Consider the following 20,030-nt stretch of genomic DNA (forward strand, 5'->3'; position numbering starts at 1 on the left):
AGTCAATGAAATGTTTCTCCTTTAATAACGCTGATTCCACCTTCTCTGTTTTTAATGTTTCAAATGGATTTAGCTGGACAGTATTAATTATATAGAAGTTACGACAACAGGTTTGGTCAAGTTCTCAGTTGTACGACTTCACCCACCACACACAGAACGCACATTCATACATTCATGCAGTTTACATCTGGGCTTCTCTGCTCTGCTTGTTAACCATCTTTCAGACACTTTTAGTGCGGGGTTCATGCGTTACAGCAGAGGTTGTTGGGGAGGCGTGCTGTGTGCACTCAGCCTGTCGACGCTGCTCGTTTATTTGTCATCATGACAATAAACATCGGATCAGACTCACACCTCTCACATTTGTTACACCACTTGTGGTTTTACTTTCGTCCAAAGCCCAAATATATGAATAAATCTGTCTTTACTTGTGACTGGGTTACTGCCCCCTGTGGTGCCAGTACTGTACCTGTAGCTGGGAATCACTGCTCTATAAGACACATGTAAGATGTAACACACCCACAAGTTCAGGGCTGGATATTTTCAGAACATTTCCCAGTATTGGTAGATATTATATTATATGCAAAATTTATGCAAAATCACATTGAAAATAATGAACAATTATTAATTTAATCAGACATCAAAAAACATCAATAACTCATTTTGTCAGTTTAATTAAAATTTGCTCTGAACAGTTTAATAAGATAATGAAATCTGATCATATCATCACAACAGGATTCCACTCAAAATTGATAAATTATTTTGAAATTATTACCCAGCATTACTACACACTGCAACACTCACACACACACACACTCACACACACACACACAAGCATGAAGCAAATCAACTACAGCCCAAAACCAAAAGCCCCAAACATAGACGCAGAATAAAGCAGGTTAGTTACAGCATGAAAACCAAACTGATAAGATATACCTGCTGCACACATACACATGAATACATGCTCACACACAAACACACTCTGTTCTCCTTGTGCCATTTCAAAGAGTTTGGCGCATCCAAAGCTATTAACTGCTATCGAGCCTCCCATCTGAATCCATGAATAGGCTATAATCATATTCAGAGTCATTGACATTCAACTAGGTAGCACCGCTGCTGCTGCTGCTGCTGCTGCTGCTGTTACTGCGGTGCAGCAGAGAGGCAGCGTTAAGACAGTTCACTCACTCTGTCTCCATTTTATCTCCTGCTCTCTCCCCCTCTTGCTTCCTCCTTTCTCCATCTTTCGCATGTCTCTAAAATGAAGGAATCGCTCTTTCTCTAATCGTTTTGTCATTTCCCTCCTTCTCCTTCTTACCTTCCCTATGTCTTTATCTTTCTATTTGGTGTAGGTTTATAGTTTGAAAGGTAATTTGTTAATCCTCTGGGTGCGAGCTCAGAGCGTCAGAGCTAGAGTAAAGGAGGGAAAGAAAGGATTAAAGTTATAAATTCTCTCTGCAGATTATTTTATTAGTTTGACAAAGTGGCAGAGCTTTCCTTCGCCACAACCACCATGTGAACCCATTTGGAAGAGGAAGGATTCAACCAAGGGTTTCATCATCTCCCGGTGTGACTCACCTGGTCAGAGGTTGGACCTGAGCTTACGGTTTGTTACAGACTCCAATTCTTCAAAGCTTTGCAGGTATTTTTCTGGACTTCTGTAGCAGTGAATCCCTCACATCCTCTACTCACAGATCCTTGGTCCAAGTTAAAACTACAGGTATTTTCTTTAAATCACTGACATTTTCAAACCTCATCTGAATTTCATCTCTCTGGCCTTTTTCCTGAACCTGACATTTTCCACTGTTCTCTTCTGGCATTATTTCTGGCTGAGTGTTTTTAAAACGCTGAAGTGAAGAACACTGAAGGTCCGTAAGCTCTGCCTTTACTCACGTCGTAGCCGTTGTTACGGATGCCCCGTCTGGATCTCTCTCTCAGCACCAGCAGGTCCATCTCCGTCTCCACTGGGCTCGGGCTGCTCAGAGACTGTCTGCTCCAGTAGGTCGGCTCCCGTGGGTGGGAGTACCTGGAGGACAGGTGTAAGAAAAAAACTATCTTACCACTGTAGCTAAGGCTCAGGGCCGGATGTGCTACTGATGGGGGAATTTGGGGGAGATTATATGTAACAAATAAAAGCTGCACATGGTGAAATGTTTAAAGGCCAATTCCTGTATTTCTACATTTAATTTCTTTAGGCAGGTGAGGAGAAAGGTGTGAAAAAGAAGCTTTTTAGACACTCATGTAGGTCAATAATATTTCTTATGATTCATCTGTTACGTGAATAATAAACAACTGTGGAGTAAACTATCACGATTTATCACTGATCATATCTCACATTCACTTTGGGAAACGAGTTTGGATTCCCTCAGTATTGTAGGAATTTGACCTGATTAATATAATTGTCATTGTGACCATATTCAATGCTCATAAATCAAAATTTACAAGCATGACTTTCTGATTATCTATTATCTATAAGCTGATTATGTCTGTCCTACAGTACATTTCATCTACAACAGGAACTGAATGCAGAATAACTAGAATCACCGTATGCCTCCGCCAACCAGCCAAGACGCAGGAAATACTGTCACAATCTCCACTTCCTGAGTTACAGCATCGAATAAAAGTGTTTTTGCAGAACAGTATGATGTCACAGTGAAATTGACCTTTGACCATTTGGATATAAATTGTCATCACATCATTTTATCCTTCAAATGTGTGTTAAAATATGTCAAAATTAGTGTGTGAATCTATGTGTTATGGCCAAAAACGTGTTTTGTGAGGTCCCAGTGACCTTGACCTTTGACCTTTGACCAGCAAATTCTAATCAGTTCATCCTGGAGTCCAAATGAATGTTTGTGCTAAATTTGAAGAAGTGCCCTCAAGGCGTTAGTGATATACCGTGTTCATGAGAAGAACAGACATGGACATTAAATGGACAGTGAATTAAAGCAGAATTTAATTTAGGCAAATAAGGAAAATGTTGAGGTTTCCATCAGAGCCAGAGACAGATTTTTTACAGCTGCTTAAAGGGTTAGAGTTGAGGTTAGTGAAAAGGTAAATACGTGCTTTTCTCTGCCTGAACAGCAGATAAAAGGATTCATGAACTGTGTAAAGGTTGAATGTGATAAATCAGTTTTTGACAGAGAGAAGCAAAACAGGCACTTGTCTGTATGAACTGTAAAATATTAATGTGCTGATCAAAAATCATCCTTCACTATTCACTCACTCCTTAAGCGTTGCTTAGCAACTATGCTCTCCAGCTACAGATCGACAGTAGATACAATATTAATCTGTGGTGAAATAAATACAGTTTATTTAGCACTTAATTGTAATGGATTCAACAAAAAATTCATACATTCATAAAAGTAAGATTCATTCTGACAAATAAGACCAGTCAGCTGTAAAGCACTTACTTTACTCCTTGAATAATGGTGAAATAAAATGGAACAAAAACTAATTTCACAGGCTTCAATAATGAAATAGATCCAGACTTTGATACTAAACTCTAATCCTTTAATTTTGGGACTGTCAAACATTTTCACGAGAGTGCCGGCACACACTCGGTGAGATTTTGTCCCATGGCAGCCACTGTTTGAATACTGTATACTTTTTGTGGTTGATTCTTCTAATTCTTTTGAATGCGGACGGAAAGAGCCAGATCTCCTTATATTTTCGATGATGTCATGCATTTAATCATTCAAATTAAATCATTTCACACGGTGTCTTTGGAAACCCCGACATCGCCTGCTCCCATACCTCTTATGACATCCTGCAAAGGAGGCCCTCTTCTCCTCTGCGGTCATTGGCTCCTTGACCCCATTGTCATGCCGACTATGCCTGGTGTCACGGTGACTGTAACCGTGGCTACCGGTCTCAGACAGCGAGAACTCTCCGTAGCCCTTTCTCCGGGCCTTCTGACGCAGTTTGTTCCTGTAGTGCTCGATGTCCGACTTCTGCTTCAGCCCACCATGGTTTGCCTGCAAACAATAAATTCAAGTATTGAATTCAAATAATCAAATCATCAGGCTCCACATGCTGAGGGGCAACCACCTGAGTGATGTTTTAATTTTGTATGATGAACTGCTTAATTTTTGAAAACTTTTTCTCCATCCTTTTTCTCTGTTGCTAAGACAGAGTGATGTGTTTTAACAAACATCCCCTGCAGCCCAATAATCAGAGAGCGTGTCACGGCCTAAATATGATATTTTCTGCTAATGTAAACCTGTCAGTTGCAGATGAACTGGAAAACCAGAGAGCCCCGGAGGGGATTTTCTGGTCTTATGTTAATAGATTGAGGGATAATTTATCGTCAGCTGCCAGAGAGGGGAAGAGGGGTTGAGGTGGAAAAAGGAGGAAGGGGATGAAAAGGCACAGTGACTGTAGCAACAACAGCTAAATTCTGTATCACTGCAATGTGTCCCGGTTTGAATTAATACTACTAATCCCACTTTCTGCTATCTATTTTAAAGGTCCCGTATCGTATGAAGTGAGATTTCCATGTCTTCTTTGATTATAGATCAGGTCTAGGTTCTTTATTAACACTGTGAAAGTATCAAAGCCTCAGTCCACAGAGAAATACTCACAGCCTGTATTCAGAAACTGAGCCTTAAAACAGGCTGTCAGAACTTCTGGAACTTTGTGATGTCACAACAAAGCAGTCACTGCCCTCAGCAATGCCCGAAGCCCCGCCCACCTGGACCCACTGTCCATCCTTGCAGAACTGTTATAATTATTTATCCATTTCTAATCTGTTTAGACTTCCCTGATGCCTTGCTGACTAGTCATGCATTCTCAGGTGTTACAGCTGATCCAATAAGTGGATATATATATATTTTTTTTACATATTTAGATTTAATCATAATTACAATTTATTTAACTAATTCAGGTACAACACCACCTTTCCCTGGCAGCTGCAGAGGTTCGCCCTGTTTGGACTCACTGATGTAAAGCGTCAGCGGTTTCCAAATATAAACATGAATCAAGGAAATATGACAGAAAAATATCTGCCACACTATGCGATGACCAAATGCCTCCACGCTATATGTTACTGCGTCACGATGATGATGTTCTAGTTTTCGCTCTTCCCCTGTGCTGTCAACACTGCAGACTCTCCTCAAAGCTGAGTGCGATAAAGCCTTGAAGGTGTGTGTACACTATGTATACATACAGGATGTGTGTGTGTGTGTGTGTGTGTGTGTGTGTGTGTGTGTGTGTGTGTGCAGACTCACCTCCCCGTTGAGGACCACAGAGTCTTGGCTGTGGGAGGAGGAGGAGGGGTAGGAGTAGGTTGGCTGGGCTGTCATGGGTTTAATGGTGATGAGACGCAGAGAGCCTGAATGGTCCTCGTACGGGTCTGAGAAGAGGAAGACAGATCAGGTCAGTAATGAGCAAACACCGACAGTCCTTCCAGGAGGCTGTGATGTTGCATTAATAGGAACTGAATCACAAATTCTACCAATAACCACATCATTTACATGGCAATGTTGTTCAGTCCTCTGGGTATGATTGTCAAACTCGCAAATTTAGCCAATCATTAGCATTTTGGCCCCTATAATGAGAGCACTGTCCTCTGGTTGGGAGCCTTCTTTGTGAAATATGCCAGCTGATTAGAGAGTTAAACAAGAGGATCGATACCTCTCTCACTGTACAGTAAACATGAAGCTACAGTTAGCTTAGCACAAAGGCTGTAAACAGGAGTCAACGAGCCTGGCTCTGTCCGAAGCTAACAACATCCATCTACCAACACCTCTGAAGCTCACTGAGAGAGCTCACACAGATTATATCTCATCGGATTAATCTGTGCAAAAACTGAAGTGTAAGAACAACAAGTCATGGATTTACATGGTGGTTATGTGCAGAGCCAGGCAAGCTGTTTTCTGTCTTTATGCTAAGCTAAGCTGGCTGTAGTTCTATATAAACAGACAGCTATGAGAGTGGTATCATTTTAGTATTTTGTTTTAACACATACAAGAGAAGTAAGCTGCGAGCAGAATACAGTTGCTAAATCTTTGTTTTGCTGGAAATTGAGATTTAAATTGAGTTTATTGATAGCTGACGTAGCTGTTAGCTAACATGTTAGTGTTTTTGAAGTAAGGTATTGAATAAAGTATGATAACTTTAACTATCGGGCCTGTTAAATGATAAATGTGCAGAAAAGAGAGCAAACGAATAAGAAACAAACTCTTCAGATATTAACAGCGACACCTACAGTTTATTAGGTGTGTGTATGATTCATGCTTCCTTTGGCCTTACCATGCTGCGATACACTCCAGAATAATAAGATCTGCCTTATTTTGTCTCTACTGTAAGGTTTACTAGTTGTCATGGCAACTCTAAAAATTTAGGTTAGAGCAATAATACATTAGAAAGTGCCATTAATCAGGATTTGAAAAAAAAAACAAAACAAAAAACACAACTCTGTGCAATGTTCAGTTGCTTCCCCTGAAGAGAAAACATCAGCTGTATGCGGCGCCTCCTCTGCTGCTCTTACATGCAGCTTTCTGTATCTCTGCGTGTGTGTTATTGCACGGAGCAGCAGATGGACAGTGTTGTGTTGCACTGGCTCCACTGTGACTCACTGCCTGACTGACATCATATGGCAGACTGCTTCATTGTAGGGCTACAACAGTCTGCCATTAACTCAGCTCCGAATCCACACTGTCACCATTCATCCTGTGCTGGAGCTCAGCCTGCTTTATTCGTTGCTGCTGCTGCTCCTGCGCCGCCCATCACAGTGTGACAGTTAAGGTCAGGACAGGCGGCGTCACGAGCGGCACAGGGCTGTGAACCAGATTGGAAACCACGACGTGCACGTGTAGATAACGCGAGCTCTGAACGCTCGCTGCCGCCGTGAAAAAGATCACAACAGATGTCGAACACTGGCCTTAAACACGAACAGTGTTTTCCTGAGATGACTGAGTGGCGTTTTTAAATCAGATTATATTTTGTAATTGGTTTTTACAATATACGCGTTTGCATTACAGGACTAAAATAACCACTGTTACTAAGGGCAGGTGTTTTCTGTACATGGGAAGATAAACATTGTGACTCATTTTACAATCTGCTTGTTGACTGTGACTGTTTACTGCTTTATGTTTTGCTGTGATCTACTTACTGCTCTACGAGTGTGACGATGAGTTTTGTAGTGATGTGGCTGTGAGGATGAGTAAAGGTTCGTAAAGTGCTATGTATAACATATACAAACACTTTGCATTTGAATCTTGCAGATTACAGAAACACCAGTGTCACTGACCTTTAGCTGTATAAAAAAAATATAGAGCTCCAGTTTGATATCTACCACCGACGACCTTTGCTGCTTGTCATCCTCCTTTCACTCACATTCACCCATTTCTCTGCATGGCACACTGTTAAAGATGAATTGCTATAAATGATCTAAAACTGTAAAGAAGTACATGGAATAAAAAAATAAATCTGTAATGTGTAACCTTCTCTACACCCTGAACAGAGCTGTTGTCAGGCTTGTGTACTTCAGCTTAAAGAAGGTGAGTAATGGAGACTAATCCCTCACACACCACAACATCTTCCATTCTTATTTATTTGCTGATTTTCCTGCAGCATCTGCGACTAATTAATGAGATGTAACTGTTGTCTTTTATCACAGTGTGCCATCATCACCTACATACACCACATAGATCCTGAATAAAGCTTACAAATAATACATTGGTGGGAAATGAGAAACTCTAAATTAAAAAGCGCCTTCACACAGTTAAATGTTTTTTCTTTTCCTCCGTACATTAGAGCAGCCTCCTTCATCAGCACCAGTCTCGTTAGCATAAATAAAAGCTGAACATCATTAAGTTGATCTGATAGCACAGTGGAAGCAAAGCTATGATTAAAGACATCCACAATGTATCAAAGAACTACCTGAACACTCTCTCACACACACACACACACACACACACACACACACACACACACACACACATACACACACACACACACACACACACACACCTCTACTATATATGAGCTCATTTCCACCCATTCCCATACTGGTGTTAAAGAACATGATGCCTGTTGCCGTTGGTTACGCTGGTGACCTTTTTGCCCCACAGCTCTCCATTAATAGCAGATACTGGTGTATATTAAAATCTAAATAAAAAAAGATATCACTTTCATGTCTCCATGGAGCTGGTCACCAGTCTCCAAGATGTGGATAAGGTAAGACCAGCTATTTCCCCCTGCTTCCAGTCTTTATGCTAAGCTAGGCTAATCAGCTCGTGTTTCCAGCTCCATATTTAGCATACGGACATGAGACTGGCAAGAATCTTGGTTTTCCTATGTGGGTATTCAAATGTCAAAGTGTTCCCGTAACCCGGCGATGAGATCACTGTGAGAGGATCACATTAAAGCGAAAGAGCAACCTGAGCAGCGAATACGAGCAGGAGAAGAAGAGAAAAAGCATCTTTGCCCCGTATCTATAGGTAACATGTGCGTAACATCTCCTGTTGAATAACTGAAGTGAACTATTTTCATCCTTTAATCTCTACTGTGTTTGACTGTATTTGATTTGATTTTGTGTGCAGTCGTTCTTCCTCTCTGTCTTTGCTTCTTGTTTGGATCTATACTTTTATTAATCTTTCATTTTCTTCAACAAAGCTCCAGTGTACAGTCTGTTCTCCTTCCTTCCTTTTTTATTTATTTGTTTTTTTTTTCCTCTTTCTGGAAACAGGACTTCTGTCCATCTCCGGCTCTCTGTGAACAGTAGTGAGAAAATGAAACAATTACTCATCCTCTCCTCCCCTCCTCCGGGTGTTCATTCATTCGCTTGCATAAACACTATAAATCACACAAATTACTGCGAACAGTGGTTTGCTGATGCACAAGAGATTGAAAATCTCAGTGTCCTAGAATGTCACTGAACAGAAACAACGCTGCAGCGTCATCAGTGATCAGGGAAATGTTTATGCAACCAACTGTGAGTCTGCAGAGCTGGAATAAGATCTGTCTGTTAAATCTGTTGAGCAAGAAGATGCAGTACAGTTACTGACACCACTGATAACAGGTAGTGTAGATAAAGGCACGAGGAGACTATTATCCTGGGTCTGAAAAGGACTCTTTGACACTGAAGAAAGAGCTGCGTAAACTGACAGTAATCCAAGCAACAGGCTACGAAGTGAGAATCAGTGCTGTACAGTCCAGTCCTGGATATTTCTCTTTTTTGTCCACGGTTTGCAGCAAAACACCGAAGCGAAGATCCCAAGATTCCCTAAAATATCTCAGTTATTGCAGACTGATGTTATCAAAAATATGTATGCAAGACGTTATTCATTTGCTGTCAAGGTGCTGCTTTGATAAATCGCATATTAATTTTGAGTAATAGCGGGAACACTGGGAGTGCAAACATTAAAAGAGAGTTTCACGGTGGGGAACTCTTTGCAAGTTGGACCCACGACGGAAAGTGTAGAACCAGAGATAACATCTTTCTTCTTTGTTAAAACCTGACGCCTGCGTTAGCCGCAATGCAGCTCAGTGTCTGACAGTTCAGTCGGAGTTTTGGGAGTTACAACAGTCTGTACAGCTGCATCAAGCTCGTACACGTCCACACCTGTCACCACTTTTTGTTTGTGGCAATTTTTTCACGAGGTCGGTGGCTAGCTGTGAAGGGAAAGCAGCATAAATCTCATTATCCACACCTGTACTTTACAACTGTGACATATACACAATTGTTTATCGTGAAAAAAGGCCGGCTGTGTTTCAGAAACTAGCACGACGACACCTGTGTGCTCTGGAACATGTCTACATGTTTGAAGATGCATTACAAAGAAAAAAAACAAAAAACATCTGGCAACACAAGACATTTAATCTGATGTGCATCTGTGGATATATTTTCTCAGCTGACAAACTGATGAGCTTCCAGATATTGTAAATTGCTTTTTGCTTGATCAGCTCTGTTTCTTAATTTACGACTTCTTCCTCGTGACCTATTATTAATGACTTGCTAACATTCTTGTCTTCCTAATAAATGGGTGTGCTGGCTAGGAAGACAAAGCAAGTGTCTGAAGGAGGATAAACACTGGCCGGCACACACAATCTGGCAACCCAAATGTTTCTCTTGTTGATAAGCATCAGTAATAAGTAAATGACTGATGAAACATTAATAAAGCCAGTAATTACAGCTACAAGGGCTTTCATAAAGGGCGTCTTACTAAAAAAGTGATTCCCCAGACTATAACCAACGATAAAATAGTGTTTGTTTGTTTTTGTTATGTTTGTGTTTAAGATGCTTGGGATGGACTAGATGGAGATAATTGCTTATATACCCACAACCTCGATATAAAGATGAGGGGAAACAAAGTAATCCCTTTATTTAAAATGACGGTGCTAATATGTTTTTAATAGCTACACGTCGTATCTCTGTGAATCTTTTCTCCCAGGACGAGGATCCCTGAGTGTCGCCGGTTTAACGAGTCATTTTTCTAATACACAAACCATATGCTGTGGGTTGAACGGATTTGAATAACACCTAACATGACAGTATTGTGTCACAACTCTTTCCGCCCACTTCCCTCTGTGATTCTACTCTAAAGTAATTTGACGCAATGCTGAAGGAACATGCGCCGCGAACCCGCTGGCTTTTATCTTTTATTTATTTTATTTTTTTTGCAGCTTTGCGTCCGGGAACGAGGCGAGTCGACTGAAAACACCTGAAAACTGAAATAGAAAAACTCTCCTTTGACTCAGCTAACTGTAGTAACCACTGTGTGTGTGCACGAGCGTGTGAGTAATGAGACATGTGAGAGAGTGTGTGATGTGAGTATATATGTCGTCACTGACAGTTATGTGATGCAGCAGCAGGCTGAGTGACTGTATGTGTGAGTATGAGTGTTCACTCTTTTTTGTTCATGTGCACTTCATTAGCTCATATCAATTGTCCTTCAGGCAAAATATCACAGCAGTTAGTGAGGTCAGTGTTTTACTTTTTGGTGATCAACATTTTTTATTGCAAAGACGGACTGTGTGTTTCCTCAGTGTGATAATCTCATCCTCATTCTGTCTTTTTTTTTTGTCTCTTTCTCGCTCTTTCAACCCCATCTCTCCTCGCTAACACTCTCTCCCTCCTCCTCCTCCTCCTCCTCCTCCTCACCGTTGGCGCTCCTCTTATGCAGCTCCTCCTTGCCATTCTTCGTACTGCTGCCGGTCGCTGTCCTACGGGCTGACGAGCTCTTGCTGGTGTTCAGCTTCCCTGAGCCGTTACTCGACACCGAGCCGTCCTCCTCACTTGGCAACCGTCTGTAGTAGCCATGGCAACAGAGGGAGGTGAGGGAGAGAGGAGAAGGGAGGGGAGGGCCTGTGAGTCTCAGCGGGTACACAAACAGGGCATCATCTGACAGTTAATACTGGAAACGCACTGTCTATCAACTTTATTTTAGCTTTTAAACAAAATAAATGAAATAATAATGATTAAAAAAGCTGAAGACATGTTGCTTGCTGGTCTGTATGTGAATGGATGTACATGTAATGGATAAAAACCACATACAAATAATGGAAATACGTCTAAACCCTCAAAGAAATGTGGAATTGATAACCAATCTAAGTTTTCAAAAAATGAGATTAACATTCAGGATCACAGCTCCAACATGACGGCCTGTCTTTTTGTGTTTCTTATTTTTGATTTGCAATTCTTAGTTTTTATTCTAGCGGTGGGGAGTGTGTGTGGCTCCGCTGCTCTTCTTTCAGTCCGATAAACTGTCCGTCCCTGCTGTCATGTCCTGCCAGGGACTCTGGAAGTTGATCACAGACCCCAGATGCTACGAGTATTCAGGCGGTAGCGCTCCCTAAAAGTTCAAATTAAAATCATTTCCACTGCTGGTCCTCGTTCTCCATACATTGATTTATTTGTGGCAGCTCGCCACATATTGATTTTTTTACTTTTCTTTACTATTTCAAATGGGTAAAATTTTAGTTCATTGTAGAGCAGCGCAGTGATTCACTCAGCTCCTCCTAATGGGAAGTATTTTCAATAGATATCTGCTATTAGAAACTCCAAATATCTTACAGCTGTGGACAGAAGTAAAACACCCCCCACCCTCCTACACAGGAGCAAGACACCCAGACTGAAAGTTGTTTTCCCTCTTTCAGGCTGTTTTCCTCTCTGTTTTGATTTTCTTTTCTTTTTAGTCGTTTGACTGATACTCCCAAGAAATGTCAACAGTCACCTGAGCAGGTTCTGGTCCAGGGGGCCCTGGGGCTGCACCTATCTATCACCCTCTGATTCTGTAGGGGGCACCAAGGGGAACAATCAGATTTCAGAAGGGGCCTGTGCCACCCCTAGCCACCCCTCTGGCTCCTCGCCTGATGTGCAGGCAATGAATGAGCATCATAAAAGCTAACATTACCTGCTAACCAGGCCAACCACACGCCTCTGGAATGATAAAACATTTGGACGGTTTGCATTCACACACTTTATTCTATTTATTCATTAGTGGACAGAATGACTCCCACAAAAGTCATGCTATGTTAAAGCACAGAAAATCGAGGGAAGTACAGGACGAATGTAAAGGACAAGTAAAGCAGCAACAATCCTGATTTTGTTGGGCAGGTCGCTCAACAGCCAAGGGCCTTAATGGAGACAGCTCAGTGTACACACACGCACGCACAAGTGCACAAGCATCCACAGGAATCAATGAATTCGTGCAAAAACATGTATGAAGACTTTGTGTGTTCTTGCCACACACACACCAGGTATTTGAACCATGTACAAGACACACACAAACACTCTAACGGCCTGGAGGCGTGTGAGCTACAGCGGCTACACAATGTGACAGGCCCGTCTACAGGTGGTGTGAGATGCACAGATCAGTGAGACTAGACAGTAAAGAGCCACAGGCAAGGCTAACACGCTGTCTGTGTGAAGGCATGCACACGCGCACACACACACACACACACACACACACACACACACACACGTACACACACTGTGCAGAGTAACAATAAAAGGCATGTGGTATTAAGCAAAGAGCTGGAAGGGATGGAGGGAAGAACACGATGTGTGCTCCATGTAAATCTGTCCGGGAAGGCCGGCGAGGGAAGGAGCAGAATCAATAATCACACTGAGGGAAAGTTATGTTCATCTCCTTTTTTTCTTTGTGCCTCAAACACTGCAGCTCTCTGGAGGAAGCAGTGAGCAGCATAAATGTGCTCCCTATGAAACCGTCCTTCCTCTGTCAGGACAGGCGAGTAAACAATCTGTGGCTGAAGGAACTGCTCCTCTTTCTGGCAAAGTTTCCCTCGTGTTTCAACAAACAAAAGATGATCACGTCACTTCCTTCTCTTATATTCTTGGAGACACCAAAAATACAGGATTTATACAATCAAAATACAAAATAACCTCAGCAGAAAAAAATGAACATTACATTATGGAAAAGCCAAATTTTATAATTCATGATAATTCGTAATCTAAGGACGTTGCAGAGGGTGATTATTATCATTTAAAAAATCAGTATGTTAGTAATGAATTCAAATGTTGTTCTAGTATTATTTAATTCATGAGTAGAGATCCAACAACAGGACTGTATGTTCTGTATGTAGAGTAATATTTATGTTTAGCAGCGTGTCTACGTGTCCATTGGATGCAGGAAGTTGGAAGTATTGTCGGACCACCTGTGTCTACATCATGCATAATGAAGAAGGTGCAGGCTCATTCGATCATCTGTTCCACCTCCCTGCTCCTTGTTGATCATGACTGTGTATTTCTCTTTAAATTCACTGTAGGATTCCCAGAGGAAGGTCTCATCCTCATCATTATCAGGGTAAAATTTAAAATCAGTTGAATCACTTGGTTTGTTACAAAATTCCAGCAAAAATAATTTGTGTTTAATACTAATTAGCTAATTTTAGCATGGTATCACGCTGACCTAAAACAGTGACCACGGTAAACCTGCTAAACATCAATATGCTAACATGGTCTGTTTTTTGTCCATTCGTGCCTCTTTTACAGCGACCATGACAGCTGGTGCTCAACAGGAAGAGCAAAACCGACTTCTGCTATGAATCATGGGTAAACTCGCGACACAGGAAAAAGGTGGAGAGAGCTGTAATCTCTTAGTCTGTGTCTGAAATGCCTCCTCACACTATAATGTGCAGCATATATATACTGTACGCTGATCTGCCATGTTTCCGTCTTTGTTAGCAGAGAGTAGTGTCCCTGAGATGTTTGTCTGCTGACAAAGGGTCATTTAACAAATTACAGCTGTGCAATCCAGTTTCCCCAAATCTCAGCTTAATCCTCACTATAGAGTGAATTACTGAGTGTCCAACGTATACCGCGTATAGAGGATAGTGGATGAGTGGATGAGAGAGACTTGTTCTCCTGTGCAAGTCGTCTGTCTGTAACTCCTCATCCACCTCTCGCCCTCTGATTCAGAACACCAGGCCTGTTTGTGTCTGCGCATCTGAAGAGAGCAAAACACACTTCACAAGTCTCCTTCTCTGCTCAGTTCCCACTATAAAATCCAAGGATAATTGCATCCTTTGTTGTTGTTTTGGTGTAAGATCCCCACCCCTGCCCCTCATCCCATTGCACTGCACACTGCACTGGTTAGAGCATGAGATGCTGCGTCATTTTCTAATTAGTGTACACCCAGGTGGGAGAATAACCTTGATACCTTCTCTAAAAAACTGGCTCCCCATAAGATGCGTGTGTTTATACATACAGGTTGGTAAAGCTGATTATCGCACTATGGCAGCTCTCGGAGCATTTTACACTGTCATCATTGTTACACTGAAAGGCTCCCTCTGGCATGGCTATAGCCAGGGTTATAAATATACATGTGTTTATCAGCCTTGGGAAGCAAAGCACAACTAATCCCACCTCCATTCATTTTCGTTTAGTGGTGTGTAAAAATGGGGCTCTGTCTTACATGTGTGTGTGTGTGTGTGTGTGTGTGTGTGTGTGTTTCAGTGAGAGGAGGCATGATGCATTTTCATTTATGAGTCCAAACTTCCTTAAGGAAAGATGTAGCTGTTGAATGTGGGTGGACAGGTGGGTGCAGCTTATAGCAGAGAAATGTCCAGGGATGGGGAAAGTTTAAAAAATTGTTTTCATTGTTGTGATCTAAATGTTTGCAGTGTTCATGCGTACAACCGATTACAACTCGTAATCCTAGCGAAGTCAACTGGGAATAAGACTGTTTTGCACATTTTGGTAAATACATTTAAAACTGTGGGATCCCGCCAGATGTTTACTAATCATGTTCATCGCTCATCCATAAAAAGAAAAAAACCCCACAAAAAAACAATAACAAAGAAGATTAGTGAAGAAAAAAATGGAATAGTACAAAAAGACAGATAAATATAGAAAAACATTCAACACCAAATTAAAAGCCAAGTTGAGGCAGATTACATAAAACATGGAGATTAGCAGGAGTCAGATGCATTATGTTCATTACAGTTTGCACCCTAATTTTTTTTGCAATATCCCCTCTCCACTTTTGTAATCTTACATTATCCCAGACATAAACGCCACATAATCCAGCAGGTATCCAGTAAACCGGTCTAATCCACTATCGCTTCTCAGTGCCTGTGAGGACGAATGAGCAGCTGTTTATCTGAAAGTCTAGATCAGATCAGGTCATCGCGAAGACTTGATTAAGTTTTCATAAAATCAGCATTGAGAGTTTGCAGCTGAAAACTGATGAGTGCTAGAATATTGTCTCGTCGTATGAGCGTGTTTCCAAAAAGACTCTTTCTGAAACGGACTTCTAAAAAAAACCCTCTAATAATAAAACGTCTCCCGGCTTTGAAATCATTCTCACACTAGTTTTGACCTCCTACTGTAAAACAGATACTTAAATCAAGTTTGCTTCTCAAGTGACTCGTTATTTTTTTTTTTTTGGCTCGGAGGGACACCACACTTGTTCCTTCTGAAATCTAAGACAAATTTCTTTGAGTAAACTTTCTTGTAGACGATTATCTGCGCGCTAACTAATGGATTTGTCTTTTTCCTGAAAGTCAGTACGGAGTGCAGAAGTTGGCAGCAAGAAACCATCTAATTTCATGTCGCCGGCATATTTAAAAACGTGTGGGCGAGAGCAGAGGCTTCACATTCGTTAATGAGAAGGGTGTGAAACCTCCAGTGCTGGTAGTTTTCGCTGCTGAGAGGACACAGTTTCTTTCTCTTACTGAGACTGACGAGAAAATCATTCATCAACGGAAGTTTATTTAACCACAGAATCAGCTGGACTCCACCAGGTGCATCTGCAGCAAAGCTACGATCACTATCTGTTTATTTACTGGAGGTTGGAAAACATCCAGACTGCTTCATTTTTCTGTGCTAAATTATTTTTCTATTGCCATTTAAACACCTCTTGTAGTATATTGGAAAACTGCCTTCATATCTTAGATCCATGTTAGTTTGGTCCACGGGCGCACACTACACTAATGAGTGGCTCACGCTCCATGTCCCTCGAGTTCATACTGAGCTTAGAGGAACTGCTTTTGGCTTCTTTGCACCATCCACCTGGAGCTCACTACAAAGCGCTTTAAAAAAAAAAAAGAATTCGTCGGTGCCTCTTGGTCATTTCTCAATCTCTAAACCTTTTAATTTCTGTTTGTACCCGTTTTAATTGATTCTTGTCATTTACATTTGTATCCTGTTATAACTCACAGGAAACCTTCACTGCCCACAAAGACGTACGTGTCAGACTGCAGCTCGCGCAGCTGCTGGTAACAGCTCAAAAATACTGTGACAACTATTTATTCCTGTGAAAACGCCGCATGTGGCAACTTAACGTCAATCACACGCAGATCAGTGTTAAACTCGGCACTAAAATCAATTCAGAAAACCAACAGTGGTATTTTGTTACATCCAAATTTCCTGCTGTGAGACAGTACATGTGTTTCCTCTTTGTCTCAGAGCAGCTCATTGTTAACACTGGACTTATCTTTAGATCATGTCAATCTGTTGGAGTCTGCACTGCTTACTATTGGCTTCTCTCTGGCTTAACACTGCGATGCACAAACACTGATGTCTGGTCCTTCTGAAAAGCTCGGGACAGCTGCTCCAGAACTTTGTGGGTCCCTCGCACAAGGCTTCCCGCTGGGAACAGTATGTTTGATCAGTAGTTTAAGGATTTATTACTATTATCGTCATTATTTCACACAAATCTAGAATACTTGTTGTATGTGTGTGTACATATCTATATGTGTAAATCTGACCAAATTGCCACATCAGAATAAATTCAGGTTAAAGGTTTTTTTAGATTAATATTTAGAGCCACACTAGAGGCTGAACTTCACGTTCAAATGCACTTCACGTTCAAATGCGTCAGCAGGTTTGTCAGCAAACTGAAAAGATTATCACAGAGGACTTTTTCTGTTTCTGTCCTCTGGAGTGTGTTGGTTTTCTTATGAACCCATTTAGCAGTAAATGTTTCCACATTTAGCAACTGAGTTTTGCATGTTAGCATGCCAACATTTGCTAATTAGCACTAAAAACTAATGGATATCTGTAACAAATTTCATGGCAATCCACCCATTAGTTGCTGAGATATTTCAGTCTGTGGCAGAGTCTGGTCCAACAGCTGAGAGGTCCCCAGGGCCATACCACCAGCATGGATGAGAAATACACGAAGAAATAAACTGCATCATATCTTACATGAACACTGACTTGCTGATATCCAAACAATTTCTTCCTGATGTAATCGCAGCGTAATTACACTAATATACTGCTCCAGAACAAACAAACAAGGACACACTAAAGCAAACATGCAAGAAAACTACTGAGTCAGCGACTGCCTTACCCTCCTTTGTGTATGTCCGCAGATGGAGGCCTCTTACTGGCAGTCCCATCCTGGTGGACCTTCTTATCCAAAGACAATGACAACGGAGCATCTCGCACGGGCAGCCCCAGCACCAGTGTTTCCTTAGTAACAGAGATGGCCTCATCACCCGTTCGACCCATGTGCTTCTTGGCGTAGTCGAATCCCTGGACAGGCTGGTGGAGGAAACAGTGACATGTACAAAGGGTCAGGAACACCAGGGGCAAAGCTCTTGCAGTTTTAAGATCAATCCACTCAGGAACTGAACTCTGGAGCTCAAATTGTCATAATTTAAGATTAAGGGAGATGGATCAGCAAATAACTGTTTCCTGTTTGTAGACAATGGGCTTTGTTTTCAGTTTGCCTGTGGGATTGATGGACCAAAAGCAACTTGCCAGAGTAAAAACAACCAGTTGTTTTCTGGATGTTAAGCACATGCAAACATGACAAAAAGACAACGCAGACACAATAGTATTTAACGATACAGTTTTCCATCTTTGTTACACGACACAGGCTGATGAGAGAGGGAAATACAATAAGCAATCTAATCAATAATCCACAACAATGAGCGTGAGTGAAAAATCAGCCACACACCATGATGCACGATTCAAACAAGCATCGCAAAAACATACGACAGGAAAGCAAACCACAGACAGGTTCGTATGCCCTGGATGTTATCTTCAAGACATTTTGAGGAAATTCTTAATTACTAACTTTCCTGAAAATGAAAATTTTGTATCAATATTAATACTTTATATGAAGAACTACTTCAATCAGCCTAAATAACAAGGTGGGAGAGATGTGCCCCATTCCCCAATTATAAAAAAAAAGCCCTGCAGACGTGCAGGTGTGGTATGGCAGAGAGAGTTATCTCCAGAGTATTATTATATATATATATATATATTATTATGCTCAACATAACTTTTAATCTATTTTTTTCAACAATTATGGCAAATCGAAATTATGTGATAGTAACTCAGAATTAAATTCATCCTTAGTCAAATGTAGGAGATACTAAATCTAAATTATGATTTTATGGATGAAAGTTTTTGACGTGGGATATTATGACATACAATTTTTTTTTAACATCAAAATGTACTAGAAATTCAAAATAAACTTACTTACTTAGTTGACTCACTATTATTACTACTACTCACCATATTTTTATATTAAACTTTCATGTATTTTTTTCTTTTCTTGGCTGATATGGGCTTCTACACCGAGATCATTTTTCTACATAATGAATAGTTTTAATTTTAAAGATTGGAATACATATAACACTGCGGATAATACTGTACTAATTAAGTCAGATTTTATAAGCAGAATGTGTACTTATAAAACCTCTTAGACTATTTTTACATCGTTCCACTCACTGAAGTACTTTGACGTAAGTAAAGGGTCTTTTACGTCTTGCACCACTGGGAGTGAATGAGCACTACGTCAGAAGAAAGCTGGAGTCACTGTCATGAGAATTCTTTTCCTCGCTGTAAATATTTCATATTTTTTGTACAAAGCATCACAGGCGGCTCGGGCTGGTTAACATTAGCCTGCTGTGTGGACTGTGCGGTTTTCTGTTTATTGTACTTCAGAATTTTCAAACAACTTCCTCTCGCTGGGTTTTGAGCTGTCACTGTGGAAAGTCAGTCTGACGCTGCTTTAAACAGGAATTATTTTAGGGGGTAAATTTCTCCCGAACGTGAATAACTACAGGTTAATAAAGCCGTGAATGGCGCACGAGCTGTCATGGCGTTGAGACCCTGACGCATAAATATTTAGAATTTAAGTTGGGTGTTGGTAAAATAAACCACCTCAAACCACTTTTTAATACAGTATAAAAAGCAGAACATGGATTAAGTCTAATCTAATCCTGATTTCATCAAGAGCAAAATCATTTTTAGCATGAGATTGAGATTTTCAGAGCTGGACAGCCTGACACGGCTCAACAGTTGTCAAAGTTGCTTCCAACTGCCATGGTAATTGGATGGACATCCCTCCCACTTTTTTTTTTTTTTATCAGAGTCCAAACACTGCGGCTGGCATAATGAAAAAGTTGAAAGAAATAAATAATATGTAATAAAGCTTAACAGCACCTTTGAAGTCAGGGGTTTTGGCATAAAGAGACAGAACATTAAAAAGGCAGCAGAAGATGCGTTTTGCTAAAGCCTCCGAGGCCTGGACACGTTCTTTGTATCGCTAAATGCCTTTCAATTTACAGAGTAGAGAGCAGGAAAAAAAAAAAAAAAAAAAAAAAAAAAA

At 40.9% G+C, this 20,030-nt stretch overlaps 1 protein-coding gene across 1 annotated transcript in view; it reads right to left on the reverse strand.

Moving 5' to 3' along the window:
- The window catches only part of LOC111222474 (UPF0606 protein KIAA1549L-like), a 100,148-nt gene that overhangs the window by 6,574 nt on the left and 73,544 nt on the right, over nucleotides 1-20,030 (reverse strand). Inside the window, exons 14-18 of the mRNA XM_022746211.1 lie at nucleotides 17,757-17,950; nucleotides 11,102-11,247; nucleotides 5,223-5,347; nucleotides 3,751-3,971; nucleotides 1,888-2,020 (exon numbers count right to left, since the gene is read on the reverse strand). Of these exons, the coding sequence (XP_022601932.1) occupies nucleotides 1,888-2,020; nucleotides 3,751-3,971; nucleotides 5,223-5,347; nucleotides 11,102-11,247; nucleotides 17,757-17,950 (819 nt within the window). The remainder of the gene's footprint in view (nucleotides 1-1,887; nucleotides 2,021-3,750; nucleotides 3,972-5,222; nucleotides 5,348-11,101; nucleotides 11,248-17,756; nucleotides 17,951-20,030) is intronic.

This window comes from Seriola dumerili, unplaced genomic scaffold, assembly GCF_002260705.1.
Source record: "Seriola dumerili isolate Sdu_G_001 unplaced genomic scaffold, Sdu_1.0 BDQW01000097.1, whole genome shotgun sequence".
Classification (NCBI taxonomy): domain Eukaryota; kingdom Metazoa; phylum Chordata; class Actinopteri; order Carangiformes; family Carangidae; genus Seriola; species Seriola dumerili.